The sequence below is a fragment of the Podarcis erhardii genome, assembly GCF_964252035.2.
Source record: "Podarcis erhardii genome assembly, chromosome: 14".
NCBI classification, from domain to species: domain Eukaryota; kingdom Metazoa; phylum Chordata; class Lepidosauria; order Squamata; family Lacertidae; genus Podarcis; species Podarcis erhardii.
Window position 1 is genome coordinate 14,052,810 of NC_138503.1, and position 26,164 is coordinate 14,078,973.

Here is a 26,164-nt window from a genome sequence, read left to right on the forward strand (position 1 = left end):
TACAGAAATGTCAACAACTGACACAGACTAGTTCATTGGCCCTTCCTCCTCTGCATTGCAGGAGCAAAGCTCAGATACACCATAATTTCTGGATCCTTAGCTACACACTTGACACCACAAACTTCAATGGTAGTCCTCACTGCAACACTGGGTGGGAGGGAATCAACTCTGAGTGATCAAATTTGCTTAAAGGCACATAAAAAAATAGGTTTCTATGCCACTTATTTCATGCTGGAAGTTTAGAAAGCCAGTACCTGGAAAAGTGGCATTTTGTGAGATGAAACACAAAAATTACTGTTCTGTGAAAAACACCTGGAAGAAAAAGTCCCATTGAAAAGGTTTTTGATATGATGCTAGAGGCACTTAAAAGTAAAGGGACCCCTGACCATTAAGTCCAGTCGTGGCCAACTCTGGGGTTGCGGCGCTCATCTCGCTTTATTGGCCGAGGGAGCCAGCGTACAGCTTCCGGGTCATGTGACCAGCATGACTAAGCCGCTTCTGGCGAACCAGAGCAGCGCATGGAAACGCCGTTTACCTTCCCGCCGGAGCGGTACCTATTTATCTACTTGCCCTTTGATGTGCTTTCGAACTTCTAGGTTGGCAGGAGCTGGGACCAAGCAACGAGAGCTTACCCCGTCGCAGGGATTCAAACCGCCGACCTTCTGATCGGCAAGTCCTAGGCTCTGTGGTTTAACCCAAGCGCCACACGCGTCCTGCTAGAGGCACTTAGCACCTGGCAATATAACAGATTTAAAATGAACTATGGTTTAGCACAAATTAGCAGTGTGCTGTTGCATGTAGTTAATGCTGTCCTCTTCCCCTGCTTCTGCTGAGTCACTGGGAAACAAGCTTATCGTAATGTTTGAACTTGGGCTTGTGGTTCATTTCTCTCCAAGCAATAAGCCCAGGTTTTTCCCTTAGCATACCATTTGTTTTTGCCTTGTTTCCCACTGGTATGGCATAAGTAGGAGTAGGGAAGGAGCAAAGCAAACACTGTATATTGTGCGCCACCACACTCATAGTCACATTAAACCAGTTTTTTTTTTTTAAAAGAAAACCCCCAATGGTTTAATGTTCTGTGCAAACCAGCTAACTAAACACATTGCCTTCTCATTAAGCACACTGTTGTTTATATGATAAAGCAGCTTGGTGCTGACTGCTGGGCATTTTGTGACAAAAACACGGACACATAAACTGGACCTTAGGTATACCGTAAATGAAATCTCATCACGAGAACTTTGGGTATCTCCTCAACGCTTAATTGATGGCCAGGATCTGCTTCCTGAGAAAGTTTCCTCCATGTACATCATAGCAGTGCTGTTTCTGGAAGTAGAAACCCAATAGCACTCTAGGTATTGGAGTTTGCTAATGCCAGTTGTTTTTTACATTCCATATTAGAAAGGAAATGTTTAAGATTCCATGTCCTGGCATTTCACACATACAAGGCATGGTCTGAAGGTGCATAACATAGTTAACTTTGCTGAAGCTAAGTGGGTTTGGGTCTGGCTACTGGCCAGCTGGAAGACTGCCCTGGAACTCTATGTCTGCCAGTTCTCTGGAGAAAAGGGTGATGAATGTACTAAATAAATGAAAGGTACTCCCAACTTTGAAGAAAGTTCTATGACAATTGTGCATACGGATCACAAAGTGTCAGTTTTATTGCCATATAAATTAAAAAAGTTTGCACTGTACTGCACACTAATCTTGAGGTATAAAAATAGATAATTTCATATGCAAAACGCAACACACACACACACTATACACAGTCTAAGACAGATAGCTAAGACATATCCCAAACCTGCATAAATATTTATGATCGGTCTGTTCATGTAACAGTCGAAAAGGGAAAGTTAAGAATTGGAAAAAAACACTCACAAGACTGTCACAACAGGCTTCCTCCACAGCTTTCATTTAAATATTTTTAAGTATCTCTTTTGTGAGACTGTCCTGAGAGTCCATGATGCTTAATCAAAGTTGATTTGTGGGCTGTCAAAGCCACTATCTTGTTGAAAAGCCAAAACATCTTGCTTCTGTTTCCTTGAATTCAGAAGGCTATAGCTTTTCCCAGCTGTTGAACACATTGCACCACTCAGATAGGGATCGGCAGGGCTTAATTTGCTCACATTCAAAGATGGTACACAGCTAGGATTCATAGCCAGATGGCCTTCATTGCAGCCCATGTCTCGGCTCTTTGTAACACCTGTCTTGTCTTTGTGGCCACCAGGTTGTAGACAAAAACCAGAACTATCTTCTTTGGGGTGGGATTCTCCTGGTGCACTGGAATGTGCTTTCTGAAGAGGATACAGAGACACATCCATGTGTAAAGTCTCACTGACCAAGCTCCAATCAGAAGAACATCCTTCATCCCGTTCTGGAGTTTCCTGAATGTCAAAGACTTGAGTTTTCTGAGAAGTTGACTTCTGATGCCTAGAAGACTGAGTGCATCCAAGTTCTGTAACAACTGGTCTTTCATCTAGGTTTTTAAATCTTACACAAGCTGCTCTGGAGTCAGAGCTATCTCCTGTTCCGCTAGTTGACTGAATGTTTTGGAGCTTTGCTTGAGAAATCCGCGAGGAACGATTCTGGAACGCAGCATCACTGACTGCATGACACTGACCTCTGTCTACGTCTTCGCCTTCATTGAATGCCACCACTGATACAGCACCAAGTGATGTATCATCCAGCTGTTTAAAAGCTCTCCCACCAACTTGGGTATGGGAATTTGCAACTGAGTGGGTTTCAGCATCCAGCTGCTGTCGTAAGCTACAAGGTATACGTTTCTGGGTAGCTGGGTTACTGGGTTTTTTGACATGAACTTGGTTTTCTACTAGGGTTGGCGAGGCTTGTTGCATATAATTTCTTTGAGGTTTCTCAACCTCAGAGAGCAGCTTGGAATTTTGTGACTGGGCTACAGAAGGTGGAATGGAAAGTAAAAAGAAATTAAAATCAAGCATGTAATTGTTTTGGAGGAATTGTTTTTTTATAGCCAACAACAGTGTATTATAGAAACCTCCAACGACTCGTGCATCACCTATGCAGGGGAGGTATTTGCCTCCACCGACAGACTCTTTTTGCTTGGCCTAGACACATCTCAGACTATCCCCTTCCCCAATCAACTGATTTTGTTGTTGTTGCCAATAATGGCTTCTGATCTGATTTGATTTTATGTAAACTCTGACCCATCGGTCCATATTTATTTCTTAACATTGAAGATGTTCTATATCTTATTAAGTTTTTACAGCTGTATCCTCAAAAAATCAACAAACACATATATTTTAAAAAGAATTCCTTCAATGAGTTTAAAGTGCTTCACATATACGGAAGGCACAACTGAAGGTACTATAAGCCACACAAGCAAACATCTCCTCTCATTACATAAGCAAATGACATGTATAAAAAACCAGGAGATAGGCATTCTTCATGTTACTGTACCTGAGTGGGTAACTTTGCTCTGGGATGCATTACGAACAGGTGTTTCTAATATTTTCGCCATTGTAGCAAGTTTGCCAGCAGCACATATTATTTTCTTCTCAGGCCTGCAGGAAAACCAGTAAGAGGTCTTAAAACTCCACCCTTTTCTGGACTAATCTGATTGACAACTGTTTTAGAGGAGCAAATTACAAGGGCCATTCCAGCCATCTGAAGTTACGACAAAAAGAAAGAGAGTGAGCACTTCAATAAAGAGAGTGAGCACTTATACACACACACACACACACACACACACACACGTACGTCATGCTGGCCACATGACCTGGAAAGCTGTCTGTGGACAATATATATATATCACAGAAAGGTTTCTCCAAGGTTTGGCTACTCAAAAGATTCCCTTGTAGCTTTAAAGTTTGAATGATTTAAGGATATCTGCATAATTCTTCATTATTGTATAAAATAATTATACGACAGGATGGGATTTCTGAGAGATGAGAGCAGAGCTCATGAAATGTGATCTGTCCAAGTGCAGGCTAGAAGAGCAGCTATTACCTCTCTCAATCAATGAGCTGAAAAGCAGAAAGTAGAGGATTTCTCATGCAGAGCAGGTGAGATAGCAACTTTGGTAAATTCCACAGGTGCTTTGAGCAACCTATTTCTGCTTCGCAGACAATACTTGGAGAGTATTGTCACTGATAATACCATTATTGATAAGCAAGATTAAAAATGCCGTATTTTTCCAGCTATAAAACAATATTGTTTTCTTAGAACTAACAGGCAAAAATTGCAGGTTGTCTTATACACGGATAGCAGAGGGGGAAGGGCAATTGGCGTCAGCTACCAGCAGGAGATTGGCCACGGCAATTGGGCGTGTGATTGGTTGCTGTGGCAAGGCTGTAGAGCGATTGGTGCTCCCCCCTCCCAGCTGAACAACTCTGGGCAATCTCCCCCCAAAGAAGCTCAACAACTTTGGGCAATTCCCCCCCCCCCATTTTTGTTGCAGTCCAAAAAAATAGGGGTCATATTATACCTGGTGGGCGTACTATACATGGAAAAATAAGGTACTTTCCATAAAGTTAGGCTGTGCAGACCTCTAACTTGGGGTTGGGGCTGAGGCCAAGCGGGTGCAGGCAAGAGGAAAGGAAGAGAATGTCCTGCTAAATGAGCACAAGCCGACTCACTCAGTGTTGGATCTCAAGCACAAGTCTATGAAAAATGTTGTCTTCTCAACTAATACAATTAGAAATACCTCACCCATCATGCTTTCCATCATCAATCAAAAGCTGCTGAAGACAAATGAGGTAATATTTGCGCATCTTCCGGGCTGTCTCTTGACGTTCTCTTAAAACTTCTGCTTTAATAATTTCTGCGGCTCTCTCTTTACTTTCATGTATGTAACGAAGCATGTCACCTATAAACAGCATGGTATAAATTAAATAAAGAATTTATGCTCCAGAGATACACAACTGGAGTTTCAGAAGTGAATATTCAATAATACAAACAAAAGATCAATGTTTATGAAACATAGTAAGAGGACATATCGTGCAGAAAAGACAGGGGATTATGGGACCCACAATGCAGCCATTCAGTCTTACTGGTAATTTGCCTCAGTTACTATGTTGTAAAGCATGCAGATGGGGGAAACTAGTTACTGAACTACAAGGAACTTCTTTAGCACTTACTCTTAATTTTGCCCACTGCTTTAATATACTGAAAACGCATTTCTTCCAAGGCTTTTCCATCACAGGAACAAGGGGCTGAGACACTCCCCTCTGACGATGATCTATAAGCACACAAAATACACAGTACACAAACTGAGTATGAAGTTTCAAGCACCCATAAATCACTCTTCTTTTTCTTAACTACCTTGGGGGACCGTTGGCCAACTTCAAATCCTCAAGTTTGTCCTTCATTGTGGAGTTTTCTTCCATTAATGCCTCTACAATTTTTTCATTTTCTAAAAGTACAGAACAAAAATATTACACATTGTTAATTTAACTGGGTATCTAAATAGGAATCAGTGTGGAATTTTCCTGTTATCTTAATTTGGCACCATTGCCAGAATTCTATATAGAACTGAGTAAAAAGTTACGGAAACCCTATAGAAACATGCAGCCCAGGCATTTCAAATTTATGTCAAATAGAACCATTAGTATACTGATGGAAAATGCAGTGGGAATGCGAGGGAAGAAGATTTGAACACTTCACCCTAAAAAGACACTGTAACATTATCAACTTGTGTCTTCTCTTTCATAGTCTTATAACTTATTTGATTGGGATTGTGGCACCCGAGAAAGGACCTCATCCACCTGGGGACGTATACTTCTATGAAAATGACTCCAGTGGATTGCAACTCCTATTATACCCAGTGTTGGCTGGAGATGGTATAGTCCAGTGATGGCCAAACTTGGCCCTCCAGCTGTTTTCGGACTACAATTCCCATCATCCCTGACCATTGGTCCTGTTAGCTAGGGATAATGGGAGTTGTAGTCCCAAAACATCTGGAGGGCCAAGTTTGGCCATCACTGGTATAGTCCAATAATAATTCTACCTTGACAAATAAGAACACAAACCTTGGAACTGCTCTGACTTTGCTTTGACTGCAAGCTGGAGGTGCTTGCAAGCTTTATCAAGTTTCTTTTTCAAATCCTGACATTCTTTTTCCTTTCTTTCCAGCTGCTGGCGACAGTGCTCACAACAAATGTCTTCTCGGGACAAGGGATCTCTTTTCCTATATTTCAAATCTGCAGTTAATCAACACAAAAAGTTAAGAAAACTAGAAAACGTGGATTGGTAGCCATTGTATTTGAGGCCAGAAACTACTGTTTTCTTGTATTTTTCTGGAACCTCTGTGTGGTTACAACAGGTTTCTAGTGCCTATATATCTTACTTAGTTGAAGGAAATCAGCTAATAGACCAACCAGAGTCACGTTTATTCTATGCTTCCCAGCTTCTTGGAGTCTTGCTATGTGGAATTTATGGCCCTCCAGATGTTGTAGAAGTGCAACTTCCATCATCCCTGGCTGCTGGCCATGTTCCATCAGAATTGGAATCCTACAACATCTGGAGGAACATGGGTTCCCCATTCCTGACCTTGTTGAAGGGCAATGATTTTTTGACATTTACTGTGAAGGTTCTTTCTGTTCCGAGGTGAATGAAGTATCTAATAGACAGAGAACACTTCACCAATCTTTCAGTTAAGCCTGGTCACTTAAAGATTCCTCCCTGTCTAAGGAAAGGATATAAAAGGTACCTTAGTTGAGGAGATGAAAACTTCTGAAAGAAAGGAGGAAAAGAAAAGGGATAGGGCAGTAAAACTAGAATTTGGTAAAAAGATAAAGGAAGTAATATTAGAAGTGTTTTGACGTAGCTACTCAATGCACTTCTACAGTACAAGCATGTAACTTGAGACCTATGTTTCCACATTTGGACACCTCATCAAATCAAATTTTGCGTGATGGTTCCTGAGATTAAGGAGCAGTTTTTCAATTTACGCTTGGATACCATTTAGGTGCCCTTTTGAATCAAGATAGCTGAATAAACCTTTCAGAATAGTAGTGATTTTACTACTGATTTCAAAGCTGCACTGATTCCACACACCCCTAGAATTATCAAGCAATACCACATAAGACGCTGCTAGTTCTTTTTAAATAAGGCTGTTCAGCAGAATTGTTTAAAATTAATCCGCAGATGGTATATAACTAAAATGGTGATAGATAAAATAAATTTCAAAACATGCATGCACACAAACATTGGAAATGTTGGGGGAAATTATCATACACTATAGGAGAGTGTTCTCAAGCTGTGTGGTTTAGGCAAGTGTCATAGGCCACAGAAATGCAGGCTTTAAACAATTTGGCTTTGGAAGTGCAAGAATCCCCCTGAAATCTGGGATGAAAAGAGACAAACAATGAGTCAGGCTATCTAAATGTCTTTGTCCGCTTGTTGTAGATTTTGATAGCCTATCAACTTCTGTCAAATCCTCTCAGAGGGTGAGAGGGTTTGATAATAATAATAATAATAATAATAATAATAATAATAATAATAATAATTTTTATTTATATCCCGCCCTCTCCAGCCAAAGCTGGGCTCAGGGCGGCTAACAACAATAAAATAATCCAACATTTTAAAAACATTTCATTATAAAAATTAATTAAAATCAAACTGATGGCAACCGTTAAGCAAAATTCTGTGCAGATTGCCAGATTGAGGGAGAAGAATCATGGTTCCTATGAAACATGGAATACATCTTTGGTCTGAAAGCCTGGTCTGTGCATGGAATACTCCCATCTCTGGAAATCAGAGGTAATGCTTAGGATTTGCGTGATGCCATCAGAGAAGGAAATAAGAGCAGGAATAGGCAACCTTCGGCCCTCTAGATGTTTTTGACTACTATTCCCATCATCCCTGACCACTGGTCCTGATAGCTAGGGATCATGGGAGTTGTAGGCCAAAACATCTGGAGGGCCGAAGGTTGCCTATGCCTGAAATAGAGGGAAGGGCAACAGCAGGTAGCTGTCAGTATTACAGTATTTGTACAATGCTGTTTATATCCAGTTATATCCAGTTGCTACTATAAAAATGTTATTTTACAAAGAAACAAACCAATGTCAAGATTAAAGCAAGGTGGAAGGAAATAATACCAATACCCGTTTCAGATTCCTGCAAAGGTGTCTGCTTCCTTAACAGCCTTTGTAGTTCTACTTGCTGTCCAACGCTGTACATGGAAGGTCTTGCTTTGTCTCCTGTCTCTCCTTCACTGCTGTGTAAGCAGGAGTCCCCTGGTTCTTTGAAATTATAGTCCAGAACCTCATGTTTCTGCAAAAGATATCACAAATTCAAGTTCCAAATGAGAGCCACTAATATCAATTTCTATTTAGGTGTACAAAGTATTTTACAATTCTCTATCTTCACAAGCCTGTAAATACTAGGGTAAAGTTAGTCGTCAAGACCACCTAACATGCTCCATGGCTATGCAGAAATGTGGACCTAGCTTTCCAAGGGCTAGACCATGGAGTATCTATTGCACCACACTGTTTAAAAGAAGCATATTAAATGGTATATTTATATTCAATCAAAGATTGGGCAATATTCTTAGACTCAGTTTAAATGCTCCTCTTCAGCTTTAAAAAACATTTCTAGCAAGAAAAGAAACCCTTTGTGGAGTTTTTATATCTGTCTTTATATATAGACAGATTTATATTCATGTATATTCAAGGAGATAAAACTTGTTTGCAAGGCTTCATGACAACAAATGAAAGAAAACAGTCCAAACATTGTATCACTACTGCAGAACAGAGAAGGCTCTTCATACTGACATACAGTGGTGCCCCGCAAGACGAATGCCTCGCAAGATGGAAAACCCGCTAGACGAAAGGGTTTTCCGTTTTGGAGGCGCTTCGCAAAACAAATTTCCCTATGGGCTTGCTTCGCAAGACGAAATGTCTTGTGAGTTCCTGCGGGGTTTTTCCCCTCCCCCCCCTTTTCCTAAGCCGCTAAGCCGCTTATCAGCTGATCCGCTAAAAGCCACTAAACCGCTAATAGCGCTAATCCACTAAGCTGTCAATGGGCTTGCTTCACAAGACGAAAAAACCGCTATACGAAGAGCCTCACGGAACGGATTAATTTCGTCTTGCGAGGCACCACTGTAGTTCAACAATTCTTAATTTTCAGAGCATTTTGAAGACTCCCTCACCTTGCAGAGAGGAGAAAGACTAACAGCTAAATACAAAGTCATGGCTATCATAGGAGTCGGAATAATGCAGAGGGGAATGTGATCAAGGGTGACCCACTCTTAAACCCTTTCTGTAATGATGCACTGAAAAAGGCCCCTACATTCCTCATCTCTGTAAAAATTCCTGGTGCTCCATTCTCTCCTGGCCCCTTTTTCTTTTAAAGCTGATATTCTGTTCTTCTTGGTTTTGCCAAATACTATCTGATCATCATTGATCAGGGAACAGGTGGAATGAGGTTTTACAGTGAGGGACTATAGTAAAGTATAATCCACACCCCCACAACAGAATATATCATTAACTGCCACCACTGCGTTTTTGCCCCAAAGAAAAAAGAGCAGCACTTGAGATTACATTCATATGTAACAGCATTGGTGGAATCATCCTAGCAACAACAAAAGAGGTTTGGAATGCAATGACAGTGTGCGGAATTTGGTGACATCAGGCAAATCAATATAACTCTACAGAATGGCTGAATCAAGCCTTTAACTTCTGTCTTTCCACCAGTGTTTATATTATTCAATATTCAACCACTCTTAAACTGTGTTAAACTTTTGTTTCTCTGGGGCGTGATGGGAAATAGGATGAAAAGTGTATCTCTGTATAAAATCTATTTAAAGTTCTTGTTGTGAGTCCAATGGTAGATATAGTACTCATTTTCTTTAGATGGAAAGAGAACAATAAGAATCCCTTTTTTGTTATATCTTTCTGTATCATGGTGCTTTTCAAAACAGGGTATAAGACCTTATTAGGTAGACCACTCAATGTGGGCCAGCAAGCATGTAACTTTTAAGCTCAGTTTCAGTGTGGCTACAATGTCCAAAAGCTCCAAAAGCTCCACCTCAAAGTAGCTCCTTCAGCTTCCTTATTGAGAACACTTCTGCAGTACTCTGAAAACTTTGTTACAGCCTTCACATAGCTTTGCTGTGAAAGAGAGACAATCTATTTTGGGAGCAGCTGGGAGCCAGTTATAGGAAGACTGAACAACTTGGCTACAACTTTCCTGATGGATAAATACTATCTATTCAGGGAGCAGCCAAGAGAGCAAATGATGGAAAGCAGGCCAGAGTGGCAACTTAAAAACAACCACCATCACCACCTATTTAACGTAAACACGAATTCAGTAATAAATAATGGGGAGAATTTTATAAGGAATTTATGGTGCAGTTGCTCTTTTCATTAAATGAGGGGTGTTTAATGAATTTTACAATGAATAAGAGGAGGAAGGGGGGTGGGGATGCTCATTAAATTCACTTATCCAATTCACTAAGGAATAAGACAGCAATTTATGCTTGTGGAGTGGTTATAAGGGCTTGCCACAAGCAGCATGCATAATTAAAAATACAAAAAGCAATTAAATCCAATGCGTGCAATGGAAAAATTATTTGAAAGTGCTTCCTCAATAAAGAGCAACAAATTGGTAACAACTGAATAAAACTGTTATTCAAATGGGGTGAGTAATTAATGTGAGGGTCCCCTATGTAGTGCACATGGGCACCACAGTACCCCAAGACACTACAAACCCCGTGGTGCCCCCCAGGGTCCCTGTCCTTCCCATTTTTGCAGAACTGATGGGCGCTGGGGAGGAATTACCATTTTTCTTGCCTTCTTTGTCTGTGCTTTATTTGTCTGAAATGTGTGTTGTTTTTCCTCCTAGTGAAATGGTTGTTTTGTGGTGTCAGGACCACCTGAATTAGTTCATCAATGAGCTCACCAATTAAGGACAGGAAAGTGAGAGTAGCCAACTGTATGTCTGTATCTGGGGGGTGGTGTGGTGTGGTGTACCTGGCATCTAGATGTGTGCTGGAGAAGTGCTCTGTTGTACGTGTGGCAAGTGTGTATGAATGCACACCAATGACATACAGTGCGAGTGACATGTGTCCACACTAGCACGCAGCTCTCAGAGGTGGCCAAGCCTCAATGAGGCCCATGGGCGTTTCCAAAAGCTGGGGTTGCCAAGGTGGGAAACAGGTTTAGTCTCCACACCAAATGGTACTCCTGAAGGAATCCTTTGTCTTTAATGGAGCAAATCACAATCATTCACTTGCTCTGAGAACCAAACTTGCCACCCACAACTGAGCATTTTGTGCCCCACTGCAGGATTCCACGGTGTGTGTGTGTGTGTGTGTGTGTGTGTGTGTGTGTGTGTGTCTGAGTGAAAAGATGCACCTCAAGCCCTAGGAGTCTCTACAGGCTCACCCCTCCATACATACATATACCCCGCTCATCATAAAATCAGGCTTTTTACAAGTGTTGATATAAATGGTGACAGGTGAAATATCTAATTTGTAAATCCCAGCTAAATCTGATGTCTTCCTGTTTTTGAAGGAAGGTTCAGAAACATGCCATATTCTGAACATACCTGTCCTTGTAGTTTATTGTGGGTTGACTTGTGACAAATTTTAGGGAGAGATGTGAAGAGGTTTGACCATGAGTCAATAATTCATCTACTAGACGGACAAAATAAGTATACAACTGTGAAGACAGTAATGAGAGGGGTTTTTTTAGGAGAGAATTCTGTATCCTGCCTGGGAAATTCAAAATTTTAAGTATGTTTTTGGATTTTATTCATTTAAGTTTTACTTTTTCCAGATTTGCAGATTCATTTTCTTTAAACCCATTTTTATAAAATGCAGTATTAAAATGGAATGTTTTTAACAAGAGAAACATTTCCCCCCTTTTTAAAGGGGCAAGCAATAAACTATGAGAAATTCAGCACATTAAACTTGCTTATGTTAAAGTTTATCCAAGTCTGAATTAAACGTCTATTGCTTATTTTGTGTTACTTTCATTCTGTGAAACCTGTTTTGTAATAGTGTGATGACTAAATAGAAATAAACAAATTGAGTCAAGTCTGGCAAGGCTACACTTGCACAAATCTATTTTATCCCCCCCCCTTTACATGTATAGTTAACAAATTCTATATTATCTACAACATTTTCGCATCAATTGGTCCTCATCCTTTCCCACCCCCAACTCTGAAAAAAATACATGGCTCCCTATTTTTCTTAAACTTGTCCATAATCAGAGTGTGAAAGCCAAAATGTAGCTTGTTTTTAAATGAAACCCCACATGTTTTCATTTAAAGTTGCATAAATGTTACCTCATTCCATTCTTGCTTGGCTTTTTCCAGAACAGCGCTGACAGTGGCTCTATATGCTTTTTGCAGACAAAATGTCAGTTTCTCTTTGAACTGGGAATTGATCTGAATGGTAGAAGCAGTCCACTTAAGTTGCTGAGCACGTTCTTTGCTTGAACATTTGACCAAGTTCTTGTGCATGTCATCTAAGAGGAGTTCCACCTGAACCAGAATCCTTTCTTCATACTGGCGAATCTCATTTTGGAATCTCTTGGCTTCTCCGGCTACCCATTCTTGTTGCTTTCTGCCCAGACACATATTCAGTTCTGCCTCTTTTTGATCTAGAAGTTCTTTCTTCTGCTTTGCAAAGTCTTCTTTTGCTTTGGCAAGCACCTCATTGATTTTATTCCTGTGGTCATATAAAAAAGAGTGGTAATCTTTTTCATTTTGGTCTTGAATCCTCAGAATCTCCTCTTGCTTTTCCTTGTTCCACTGAGTCCGAGATTTTGCCACTTCTGCTTTAATGATGGCAGGGATTTCTTCTTTTTTGAGTTCTAATTCCCTTTTAAGGGAAAATACCTTATCTTCAAGTTCTTTGGTCCTTACTCTAGCTATATCAGTGTTCTCATGTTCCTTCTTCCACTTTTCTTCAGCAGCTGAAAGAGCCAGTGACACCTAAAGAATGCAACACATGATGGCCCATCAGCAATATCCTGACAAATTTATCTGAGAGTTCTAAAGGTTACAGGTGGCTTGGTGCAGACAGAACCCTGCCTTGTGTCCTAATGATGGCTAGGAACTCAGGAGTGCACACAAGCTTGCACGCTCCTCTCTTTTCTCCGCCCTCATTCAGTTCTGGTAACTATTGTTAGCATTACGATTATATTTGCACAGGCATGCTCCCAAACCATAGTTAAGTGTCAAAACAAAGTCATGGTTAGAGGTAGAACTATGCTTAGTGTTTTAATATAGGTGCAGGCACAATGCAAGCCCATCTCTGATATCGAGGGAGCAGCAGATTGAATGGTCCTCTAGATCACATAGACATCATTAGGAGATTGGACAGCTTTACCTGTGCACCAGTCAAAATTAACCCATTCGAGAATACTAGCACTTGTACCAAGGCGAGTGCCACTTTTGTCAGTGGCACTCAAGCCTGAATTCAGTATAATTAAATAATGTAAGCAGAACTTGAACTGGATTTAAAAAAAAAAACACTAGATGATTTTGAAAAGAAAAAAATAATAATTTAGAAAATTTCATCAGCTGTACTAACAAATTTATCATATCTCTCTTTTTGAAAGCAAAATGGAACATTGGTCACTTACCATGAATGGACCTCCAAGGTTGGCATAGGGATATATCTATGTGACTGGTTGTGTCTCATGATTCACCTATAGCATGGACATATGCTAAGCTAAAAGCAGAAAGACAGTTTTGGTGCCCAAAGGCCACTGCCCTCAATTTGCCAGTTAAGTGAGAAATCCTTATGAGCTACAACTTCTTCTTTGTTGTTCTTTTCTGTGGGCAGCATGCCAAAACAGTGGGGAGAAATTGAAGAGTATAAAGAAGACTTGCTTGTTTGTTTTTTTGGTTTAAGGTAAATGGAGGGAAAAGAGACAAAGGAGGGAGATTTAAAGTAAACAGAGGGAAACTAGGATGACAAAAGAGCAAGGAGAAACTTGAGCATCAAAATAGGAGAGAGAAGAAACCATGTCTACTTTAAGTGATGGCAAGAACTGAACTGAGGAAGCAGCTTAAGGGAGGGAGCTCTAGCAAAACAAAATGTATCATACCATTCCCTCAGGCAAAGCATAAAACACAACTTATGGAGAACACTGGTCTACTGAATTTGAGCAGTTAACATACATTTCTGATCAAGTGGGCTCAAATCTGCAACTTTTCCAGTTTGAACCTACTGTGAAAAATAAGCCAAGTTTTGCTCATCACGGGCAATTCATTCTCCACTACCTGTTTTGCTGTGCTGATTTCACATTCCTTCTCCCATTTTTCCTTGGCTACCTTCAGGTGAGCTTTGTATTCCTCAAGCTCAGTCAGTTCTTGCAGCCACCTGACACGAGCTTTTGTCAGAGCCAGTTCCACCTACAAATGGGTAAGTGGAGCTTCAGTCTATGTTCAACTAATCACAGAATGAAGAGAAAGGACTTCAGCTACAAATCTGTCTGTGCAGGTGCTTAAACTCACTGAAATCAATGAGATATAAAGTAGCCCAACTGTGCCCAGGATTAAAGCAACAGATATTGACCCTTTTCCCATGTAAAATGTGGTTGGTTTCAATACTAGCCAACTTCAAAATCAGGAGAGAGAACCAGAAGATAGGAGAATGCAAGGCTGAGGCTTCACACAGATTCAATCTAGATCAATCTGATTGTTTAGTGCTATGGTCTAATTTGCACATTAAAAGCTAGACAACCAGCTATCATATAAAGGTTTTGAACTCTGAGGTAATGAAAGTGTATACAGTCAGATTCATCTTAAGAACATGCTTAAAAATACATGATTTAGAACTGCTTATTAATCAGTGCCTATTATACACTGATTCAACTCTAGCGTGGCAATATTAAGAAAATGTGTATTATGATAACTATAATTTTTCTTGCACATGCTTTGGCCATATTTGGGGCAAAGCAGTATGTTGTGTTTGCTTGTTACCTGACTAGCAATGCTCTCATGATGCCTTGCTTCACAATCCCTCAGGGCCTTTTCCTTTTCTTGCAGTGCCTCCTGAATTAGAAGTGTCTGTTTTTCAACTGCTTCGGCAATCATTTGGTCCAACGATTCATCTGTGATGGTTAACAACTCTGTTTGGCCGCAATAATCATTGAGTTCCACAGCAGGCCTCTTTGCTTCTTCTAAAGCTTGATCAAGTCTATGTTGCCACTCTTTTTCAACTTCCTGAATAGCTCTGTCTTTGATCTACACGGAACAAATGATGTGGGGTTTTTTAGAGCACACTAAGAAACATCTAAATCAACCATCAAACATAAAAGCTAAATTTCATACTGTCAATCTCCAAAAGAAACAAAGTGAAATCAAGGCTTAGGTTTTTCTTTCTTTCATTAGAAGCAGAAAGAAGAGCACCTCGCCTTCAAAAAAATTCACTTGCCACGTGTGAAATGATTAAGCCAATGTTTTCTGAGAGCAAATGTAACAGCAGAATAGTGTGTATGATCCTTGATCACTTAAGAAAAAATAAGCTGGAAATGAACACACAAATGAATACGTACTAGAAAAGGATGTTGCCACCAACGACAACAAAGAAACAAATCTATTTTAGCACTATGCTTTTAAATGCAAGGAACAAATGGCAAGCTTCTGCAAGAGCCAAAAAATTCAGAAAGAATTCTTCAGTGTCTGCATAAATAGCATCCCAGAAGCAGTTCACTGTATATAGTGGTACCTCTGGATGAGAACGGGATCCGTTCCGGAGCCCCGTTCGCATCCTGAAGCGAATGTAAGACGTGACTACACGTGAGCGTGTTTCGCCGCTTCTGCGCATGACGTCATTTTGAGCATCCGTGCATGCGTGAGCGGTGAAACCCAGAAGTAATGCGCTCCATTACTTCCAGGTTGCTGAAAATATTCATCCCAAAGCTACTTCAACCCGAGGTATGACTTTATTAGTACAAACCCCAGCACACCTCTTTCTGTTCTCTCTCCCAGAGGGTCTTGACTATCATCACTTCATTTTCAATGTGCTGCTTCACATCAGATTCTTTTTCCCTCAGCCATTGGCTCTTGGCTGTTACAATGGAATTCCTGTGTTCTTCCTCTAGTTCAGCCCTCAGCCTGCTCAAAGAGTCTTCTTTTTCCTTCAATAACTGTTTCTTGAGCTAGGAAAAAAATAACATGATTAGTAATTAACTTTTTGATAAATACAACAGCTTCGGAGCTAAACATCTGCAATGGTTTATCAGCTTCTTGGCAAAGAACAAAAGTATTAAAGCTGTTGTAATAGACACCACACCTGTTAGAATTAAAAAAGCTCTTCTCTTAATACTATCACTGGTGTGATCTTACCACTATTTATGTGGTTATGTTACTCTAGCATTTCTTACTCAAGGGGTTTCTCTTAGGCTGCAGTTCTATACACACTTTTGTGGGAGGAAGTTTCACTGAACACAGTGGGACTACTTCCAAGTAAACATGCATAGGATTATGCTGTTACTTAAAACAGTTCCCTGCATTCTTCCTTGCCAGTTCTTACATCTAAAACTTTCTCATTACAAGCAATTCTCTCTTCCTTCAAATCCCTCTTCAAAACCAACCTTTCCCATGGGGTTTTGGGCTTAGCTTCTTGATCCTTATGCCCAACGAAATTTAAACATAGATATATTTGCTTGTTTTCATCTCATGTTATTCTTGCCTGTCTGCAGGGTGGATAAAAATCAATGATTTTTTTTTTATAAAAAATGGTTTTAAAAAATTTAAATCAGATTTTTAAAATTTAAATCGGATTTTTAAAATAAAATGCTTTTGGAGGAAAATTCTTTCTAAAGATAGTTTTATATTTAAGTTACATTATAGTCCAAAGGAAATAAGAATTTGTTTTGAGTTTTTCATGTGTGCTAAAACTCAGTCTAAGTTTGTTTGTTTTTTAAATTGTTTAACCACATCAGTTAACAAACATGGATACATATGCTATAATGTTACTGCTTTAGTTAAGTAAATTGTTTAAATTGTTATTAAGGAAGTGATTGTTTTTCTCCTTCCAATAAAGTACTGCAGAAAAGTTGTCCAAATATAGTTAACTTATTAAACCTCACAATAATTTCATAATTATCTGTCTATGTATTTTTAATAGTATAACCAAATCAGTAATTTTTGATATAACTGTAAAAACTACTCTGAAAATTTTTTATTCCCAAAAAGAAACCTTCATCTGGTTGTAAATATGCAAGACTGAGTCTTTCTGTAAAAAAAATGATTTAAATCAAGTCTTACTGACTAGTGATTTAAATCATGATTTAAATCGTGATTTAAATCGATTTGATCTAAATCAAATCCACCCTGCCTCCCTGCCCTTAACTTGTTAACCCTGCCTTTAGTTTTCTCTGTTGTTGACTCACCACTGTCAAAGTTTCTAAGCACCTTGGAGCTGTCTGAAGTGTGTACACACTTTTATTATTCTACAAAGAAATGGTCATTGATAGTGCTTTGGAATCAAATACTACCACAAAGCAAGATTACAAATCAAAATGCCTTTATAGACAACTTCCATATGAAAGTAGGATGCAGGCCAAAAAAAATCCATTCACTGTTATTCTGTACAACAAAATCCATCTTTCATATTTACATTTCTGATGGCGAAGAGCATCTTCAGATACAAAATAAAGCCGAAAGCTATGGAACCAGAGTTTCTACCAGAGTCAGAAATCAACCACTAAACATGATTGATATACAACGATTAAATGTGAGTAAGGGGCTATGTATGATTTCACAATCCTAAGCATATAAAATTTGTATTGGAAAACAGAAAAAAACTATTTAACTTAGGGTTTCTATTTGGTCCACAAATGAGCCTTTAATCCTCATTATATATTTTAAGGGTTGGATCCTGCAAGCACCCAATACATAACTTGGTAATATGTTCACACAATCATTATATGTATGCAAAACTCTAACATCTTTAAAACTGGAAAGCACTTAAGGTGAGTGAAATATAGCTCACCTCAATAAGTGCTTTCTAACTTTACTCAATATGCTACCATATTTAGACAGACGCAGATATAATATCACAGTAAATGCCAACAAGAGAAGGATAGGGGTGATTCATGCTTGAGGAGGAAGGGACAGGTGGGAAAGAGTACAAGATCCTATGTGGCCTATCTTCCATAGTTTAATTATGCTTAAGGAACAGCAAGTGTTATGTCTGTTCTGCACCAATTCAGGCATTCCCAAACATTTTACTTAACAGAAATTGCTGAGAGAATTTGCCTTTGTTCAGGAACCAAATCTGGTATAGTTGCTATGCAATCACCATCTCTGGAGTATTTTTTTCTTAGGATTATTTCTGCTTCTACCTGCTCTTCCTTCAGTTGCTGCTTTTGTTCAGATTCTGCCTTCAGAGTGGCCTCCTGCTCATCTCTCTCTCTGCAGACAGTGACGTAACATTCCTTCACTGAGAGCATCTCTTTGTTCAACTCATCAATGACAGTCCTGGAAACACATACAAGTTGCATTTTAAAAGATAAAAAAAAAATCCCAGTTCTTTTCTAATAAAACAGTGAGTCTGAAAGTGAAACAGTTTCGGGCAGTCTAACTTAGCAGGGCAAAAACAAATCTCACTTTAACTGTGTAATCTTCATTTCATAATCATAGGTGAGTTTTTCTTTCTCTGCAGCATGCCTTTCTTCAAGCTCTTCACAAAGCTTTTTCTTCATGTTTTCATAATGTTGCTGATAGGTTCTTTCACATCTGGGGATAGGAGATAGGAAGAGGAAAAAGCCTAAGAAATGATTTTTTTACACACGTATAAAGAGCAAAACAAACAAAGCCTGCAACCCATCAAGCATATGCATGCACACACGTGCACACATGCACATGCACACGCGCACACACACACACACAGCGAGCGAGAGAGAGAGAGAGCGTACACAATTTCTGGGGTGGTTAAAGCTCAGGGGGTAAGAATTAACTCTCCTCTCCTCAACTGTGTCTGCTGTGTCACAATCAGGCTTCAAGGAAGGCTTCCACTGGCTACAGTAGTAGGATTCTTTCAAGCTTAATTACATGTCACAATTAGACTTGAAAAAGCATTCTCTTAGCTCTAACAGAAAGTTATTTTCAAGGCTTTTTGTTTGGAGAAAGGAGTGATCTTCCTGTTGGTTGCAGCTGGAGATGGAAAGCCCTCACCTCCTTGGCTACTACTAGTACGGACAAGTCCTAATAAATATAGAATCCGAGCCAACCCATTTTCTACTTCTTTATCTCCTAAACAGAGAAAATCAAAAAGTAACATTTATAGGCACATGCAGGACATTGTGTTAGCTTCCCACTCCCCCACATTACCTGTCAAGAGCTTCTTGCTTATCCCGATCAGACTCCTGAATCATCTGTCTCATTTGACTACATAGCTCCTGATTTGCATTTTTCAGTTTTTCTTGGTTTTCTATTAATTCCCGAATACGTGCATTAAGGCTCTGTCCAAACAAAAAATAAGAGAGGAATAATGATAAAAGGTCAATTTATATTTGAATAATGCTCACATCTTATTAACATGTCCTGCCTTTACTGAGAAACATTTTACGGGTAACTCTGCCAAAAGTGGCATCCCTGTGTAAAGTTCTTTTCTCTCCTGAAACAGGTATGAACGTGTGTGTTCTAACACTGTGTGCATTTTTCCTTTTGCCAGTGGCAGCCAATGGTGTGGGGTAGAAAACATATAGTGCAGTGACATCACAAAGTAATGTAACAATGGGTGCCAATCTGAACTTTGACTATGGTTTATTTCTGTAGATCATAGCATCAGTGCAGTTGGCATAAATTTACATAAAAAGGGGTCTCCTCAATGAATAGTTCTTATCTTAAATGTAACCTGGAAGGCATGAATAAATATTCTGACCTCAGAATAAGATCAGCAGACTAATCCTGTTACCAAAATAGATTATCACTTCCTGTGGGAAAGGTTTCTACATACAACAGTCTTCTTCCAAAAAGCCATGATTCAGGAAACATACAGATAACCAGCTAGTCATTTCTCATGAGGACTGTTTCCTTTCAACTACAAAATGGGCAAGGAACTTGTAGGATGGTACAATGGCACAAAGGAATAAAGATGTTACAGCACTCACTTGTTGAAAAAGACCTCTTCCTTCTCCATGAGGATACATGGGCTCAAAATAGTACTTAAAACCTCAGATTTTCAAGTTGAGCAGCTCAAAGCTCCAACAGGAGCTCTTTGCTCCTCAATAATGTCATGGACCAAAGAATGGGTGAGAGATGTTGTTGCCTTGCTGGTACAGGTTATTGACGGGGAGAGCATAACTCTCAAACAAAATGCAAGGACCCCTAACTTAGGTTCTGCTTCCTTCAGGATAGGTATATCCTCCCCTCCCTCATTTTACTTTAGTGTGGGTACTGTAGCAAATTACCATGCTCACTTTTGTCTAGACTTTTTATAAGGATTCCTTTACTCTCAATATCAAGATATATATGCAACAGTATGTGTTACCACTCTCAGGTCTCCAACATATGTAAGCCATTTTCTGAGTGATCCCATCCCATCCTATCCTTAGATGGAAAGAAAACTGACATGGTAAAAACCCACCTCAGTTTCTTGTTTCAAATCCTGATTTCCCTTTTTCAGCTTCAGCATTTCTTCAGAGACATTAGACTGTACGGGATCAAGTTGATTCTCTATATTTCTTCCTCTGGGCTAATAAAGGAGGGGAAAATGAGTCCAGACAACATAAACATACACACACACACACACACACACACACACACAGCAAAATAGCTCTGTGCTGCCCCAATCAGAGGTAAGACTGCCCTTTCCTAGAAGACGTAACAGTTTAAAGTACCAATACCAGAAAGAAAAAGGGGAGGGAGGGACTAGGGACTGCTAAATTGTCAGGTAATGAAAAACTTTGTGAGAGATGCCAAAGAAAAACTTTTCACACAGCCACTTGTGAAGACACTCAATACATGTCATCTGGACGAAAGCTAACACTGGAACATTTGAAATGAATCAGAAATGAAGCCCAACACTTCCCCAAAGCGAAAAAGTAAAAATGTAACCCCAACATGCAATATTTACCACTCACAAGGTGAATTTGTCAATTATGCATATCAGGGTTGCTGACCTGTGGACCCCCAGATTTTGTTGGGCTACAACTCCCAGCATCCCTAGTTGTGCTGGCCGGGGCTGATGGAAACTAGTCCAACAACATCTGGAACGCCATGCTAACCATCCCTGATGCAAGTTGTTGGCGGAAAAAGAAAATACAAAGCACAGAGAGTACCAAAATACAGCTCACTTGGAACTATATCCAGATAGGATTGTGTGTTATATACGTGCTTCTTTTTGCTGGCTGGTGCACAATAGGTTTATGCTAAGTGGAACAAAGCCATGATTGCAGAGCACAGCACAAAGCCGTCAAATTATGTCCTAACACACTGTTATCCAAAAACCTGATGTAAGTGTCTGTGTTTTATTTGGTATGGCAGGTACTGCAACATGGATGCTATAGCAAGTAGGGCACACTCGAGTTTTAAATATTAGGGCCAGCTGGACAATTTTGGCAGAAGAATTACTATTGTCAGTGCTTCCCACATGAATTTCCAGGTCCAACAACTGTCCAAGCAGCACAAGAAGCAACTAAATGATTCACATAACAGTACTTCCAAGTAAATATGTTTCAGCATCAAGGCAAAGGTTTCAACATATCCAGTACAGTCCATCAGCCAGCACTATCATATTCTAGCCATTCTATCCTAGGCAAGTAAACCAAGTTATAGAACTTAAATTACAGTACTCCATCTTATTCTTAAGCAACTCTCTCATGTAAGCAAAAACATCACATACAGTTGTTCAGCACGAAGAGTGTGCTTTAAGCTAAGCACAGGAAATTAAAATAACAAAAGGGTCAGTGCATATAGCTGTAATAAAACTTGGCTCCTACCAAAAGGGCAGCCATCAGTTTCTTAGGAAGAAAATCACCTGTTTTATTTCTTTGTGAAATATTATCTAGGACAGAGCTTTCCAAACTTTTCATGTTGCTGACACTTTTAAGACATGCATCATTTCACGACACAGTAATTCAGTTTTACTAGCAAACTGGGGGTTAAACTAACCCCTTTCAAGGCCCAGGGAGCAATTCGTGCGACACACCTACACACTGCAGCCAACAAACTAATGTGTCGCGACACAGTTTGGAAAGCTCTGACCTAGGGCATTGCCTCCAACTACAATAGCAGCCATCTTCACTATCAGAGGGCTGCATCTTTCCCATACTGTATATGAAGCACATGGCTTCTTCAAATACTGAGTAGAATTCAACAAGGTTTTGCTCTGAACAGACCCAGTGAAATTAATGAGCATGCTAGGTCCATTAATTTCAATGGGTCTACTCGAAGTAAAACTTTATTGAACACCACCCATTAATTCACCAGCAGTACTGCTTAAATATTATTTACCACATCCACCTAACACAATCCAAGATGGTGGGTTTTTTCTCTCCTTTTGGTTCATACCTGGTTAAAGCAGTTGTTAAGGAGGGTTGAATAAACCTGAGGACTAATCAAATCCAATAATCATCTGACACAAATATGGGGTGTAATTATTATAGCTGAGTCTTTGTATTCAATACGTATTGCAACTATGAGTTCAATAATACCATCCAGGAGTTGGCAACACTTAGCCTCTGATTTCTGGATGATCTAACCACCTACTATCATTTACAGTCTCGTAAACTAAATTCCAAAGTGTAACAGTATAAACTACTGGTACTTTCATGTCCATAATTATTGACTACTAAGTTTTGGGTTGTTTGAAATCCAATCGAAGTTTTAAATTTAATGGGTGGGGGGAATGCTGGGTACCCCCATGAGCAAATTAGGGTAAGTGAGGCATACAATATGCATAAGCTAGGACAGAATAAGTAAGACAATTCAGTAGTCTGGGATTCAAAAGTCATGGGCTGTTCCATCAGCTACTCGATCTCAACTAAGCACTCATATATTCCAATGTACCAAACTCTACTCAGGACCAGCTGTAAATACTAGGGGTGCCAACTTGAATGAAATATTGCAGGTGCCCAGGTAAGCCCCACCCCACATAATTGATCACATGGCACGGTGCACACACACCATTTGAAAGGCAATGCCCATTCAATATTTTATATTGAAAGCCCAAATGGCCCCCTAGGTGTTGGCTCCTATGGTAAACACTTAAATCTGCTCTCCAAGAGACCTTTACTCTTGAGTAGCCCTTCTTCACTGGACAGCTGCCTGAACCTTCATTTTCTGGCATCTACTCTCTCTGGGATTGGAAGGCTGCTCAAAAGAGGGCTCTTTTGCCACTGTTGAGTTCCACTAGTGTAGCTACAGGGACACCCACACTACAGCTGAGGCAGCAATGGGTTGAGCTGAAAACTACAGGACTTCTATGGTAGCATCTGCAATGATTGTCCTTGGCAGTTCTGGGAAGGCTCCTTATTATGGTTTTATCATTTAGGTCCTTATCTTGCATCATAGCCACTGCTTAGAAAAGGATGACTATGGGGGAAATGAGGTGTTGTTTATTGTTGTTTATTGAATTTATATACCACCCTATACCCGGGGGTCTCAGAGCGGTTCACAGAATAAAATCAATATATAAAATCACAAAATATATAATAAAAATAAAAACAACCCAATTGCCCTCTCCCCCCCCCAAAACCCTTTTTGAAAGGGCATAGGATGTAAATCAGATCAACCAAAGTATTATTATTATTAAACCCCTCTCTTGTTTTGGGGGTGATTGATTGATTGATTGATTGTATAGGGAAGCTTTTTAAGGTTTGATGTTTTACTATGTTTTTATATAAGATGGATGACCCCCTGAGTGGCAGGGGCAACCCAGTCAGATGTGTGGGGTACAAATAATAAATTTATTATATTATTCCCATGCCCTCCAACAGTTCTCCGATGAAATGAGGGACGTCCTAAGGACCCAGAGGGCTACAGCAGAAGAATCTGAGACAAGAGTCATCATCCAAGGGAAGAAGAACACTGGCACATCTACTACTGGAGTTTTAAGTTTCTTCATAAATTTGGCAGGATGTGAGTAATGCTTTTGGGCTATGGAGAATAGAAACAGAGATGAGAAAGTTAAGAGGAAAAATGGAGAAACTCGAAGATGAGTGGCAGTAATCAAACAAGTAATAATAGAGAGAAGAATATGGGCATGGTGGAAATGCTGAAAGAAAGGATGTATGAGAAAAGGCTCAATCCTGGCTGAAGACAGGAAAAGGACGAACCTAGGGTCACAGGAATGACCCAGAAGTTTATCACGTTTCTGGACTTCCTGGGCAATTGGTAGTTATAGCCCAGGATACTGGATGTCTCGTTACTCCAACTGAAAAGAGAAAACTTAAAAGTATATCAATATTTCAAAACGCACCCCACAATTAAAACAAACCTCATGCACATTTGTTTTCACTAGTTGCTCCTTCAGGTCTTCAACTGTTCTCTGGTAATCATCAAGGTCACTCTGTAACCGAGAAATGCGGTTCCTCTTTGTTTTGTTACTATTCAGTAAACGTTCTAGTTCAATCTTCAGCTGTAAGATGATCTCATCTTTAGAAAATTCTTTATCTGCTTCTTTAGTCAGTGCAGCGCTGTTGAACATTACCAAGGGGGGGGGGGGATAGTTGCATTAATAGCCTATAATTATTGGGAGACTTTGAGATTCTGAGCCACTTGGAATTATTTTATGTACTATGGCTGTATCCTAAAGTTCCATTTCAGTGAGACTTGCTCCCAAATAAACAAGTAGGATGAGGCAAACAGTTTTATTTGTATGTGTCCTTTGCCTTTCAGGTTTACTTTGAAGTGGCACTAGAAGTTGACCTGGTAACTGGTTCTTGGACTGTGTATCCTATTCATTGCAGAGAGCTCTAGCCTTGCAATTCTAGGATGCTATAATTGGCAACAGAGTAGTTTAAAATGGACTCACTATCAAAGAGTTTAAGGCACCTACTTACTTAAACAACAAATGAAGAGCTCACAAATTCACTCTTGCATGCAGATATTATAGGATATACGGATTACCCTTCCAGTTGGCTTGTGTCATTGGGGCCTCATTTCAACTTTCCCCATACAGTGGTGCCCCGCAAGACGAATGCCTCGCAAGACGGAAAACTCGCTAGACGAAAGAGTTTTCCGTTTTGGAGGTGCTTCGCAAAACGAATTTCCTATGGGCTTGCTTTGCAAGACGAAAATGTCTTGCGAGTTCCTGCAGGGTTTTTTTCCCTCCCCCCCCCTTTTTCTAAGCTGCTAAGCCGCTTATCTGCTTATCCGCTAAGCCGATAAGCTGCTAAAAGCCGCTAAAAGCGCTAATAGCGCTAATCCGTCAATGGGCTTGCTTCACAAGACGAAAAAACTGCTAGACGAAGAGACTCGTGGAATGGATTCTTTTCGTCTTGCGAGGCACCACTGTAACTGATTATACCAGTGCTAGACATTCAGTTTTTTACCTGAGGACAGTAATAACCATCCCGTTTATTTTAGTTATTTATTGCATTTATATACCACCTTTTATCTTCCAGGGATCACAGGGTACATGGTTCTCCTCCTCCCCATTTGGCAACAGCCCTGCAAGGTAGTTTAGGCTAAGAGATGGTGAGGCAGTGAGCTTCATGGCTGAGTGGGGATACAAACCCTGCTCTTCCAGGTCCTAGTCCAACACTAACCATTACGCCACACTGGCTCTATCAACATTTGAGCTTTTCCCATAACTAATTCTAGCAGTGCTACCCATTCAGTTTCTATCTAAGGAGAGTTGTGAACTCATCATATGCCCACCAAGTCCCTTCCCTCTCAATTTTCCAAGGGCTAATAGAAATTGCATTGTTTAGACATTCTTCAATCTGGAGTACCATTTAGAGATTATCATCTAGCTATTTGGAATCTTGTTTTGCTATAGTGCTATTATTTTATTGAACATTTTCATGGTTGTTTTACTGTTATTTTTATTTTATCATATGCTGCTTGAGGGCTTACCCAAGAAGTGGCTTATAAATTGCAAAACAAACAAGACCAAACAAACTTGCCCTAAATTTTTGGTTCTACCAAATAAACTTGCCCTAAATTTTGGGTTCTACCAAATAAACTTGCCCTAAATTTTGGGTTCTACCACCACAAATATAGCTCAAGCGGTACACCTTCAGCTTGCGTATTTCTATGTTGGCTTAAAAACAAA

General features: G+C 39.8%; 1 protein-coding gene across 3 annotated transcripts in view; it reads right to left on the bottom strand.

Annotated features, from left to right (window-relative positions):
• Window positions 1-1,634: 1,634 nt before the first annotated feature.
• The window catches only part of CEP152 (centrosomal protein 152), a 49,307-nt gene continuing 24,777 nt past the window's right edge, over window positions 1,635-26,164 (bottom strand). For 2 of the 3 annotated variants that reach the window (XM_081838662.1, XM_081838661.1), the window contains exons 13-28: window positions 24,383-24,581; window positions 20,531-20,638; window positions 19,273-19,403; window positions 18,550-18,678; window positions 18,285-18,420; window positions 15,903-16,094; window positions 14,914-15,177; window positions 14,212-14,343; window positions 12,265-12,915; window positions 8,079-8,247; window positions 6,003-6,173; window positions 5,296-5,386; window positions 5,112-5,212; window positions 4,684-4,840; window positions 3,433-3,536; window positions 1,635-2,908 (exon numbers count right to left, since the gene is read on the bottom strand). In XM_081838662.1, coding sequence (XP_081694788.1) covers window positions 1,965-2,908; window positions 3,433-3,536; window positions 4,684-4,840; window positions 5,112-5,212; window positions 5,296-5,386; window positions 6,003-6,173; window positions 8,079-8,247; window positions 12,265-12,915; window positions 14,212-14,343; window positions 14,914-15,177; window positions 15,903-16,094; window positions 18,285-18,420; window positions 18,550-18,678; window positions 19,273-19,403; window positions 20,531-20,638; window positions 24,383-24,581 — 3,679 coding nt within the window. In that variant the 3' untranslated portion in view covers window positions 1,635-1,964. The remainder of the gene's footprint in view (window positions 2,909-3,432; window positions 3,537-4,683; window positions 4,841-5,111; window positions 5,213-5,295; window positions 5,387-6,002; window positions 6,174-8,078; window positions 8,248-12,264; window positions 12,916-14,211; window positions 14,344-14,913; window positions 15,178-15,902; window positions 16,095-18,284; window positions 18,421-18,549; window positions 18,679-19,272; window positions 19,404-20,530; window positions 20,639-24,382; window positions 24,582-26,164) is intronic. The other variant, XM_081838663.1, reaches the window with a different exon arrangement.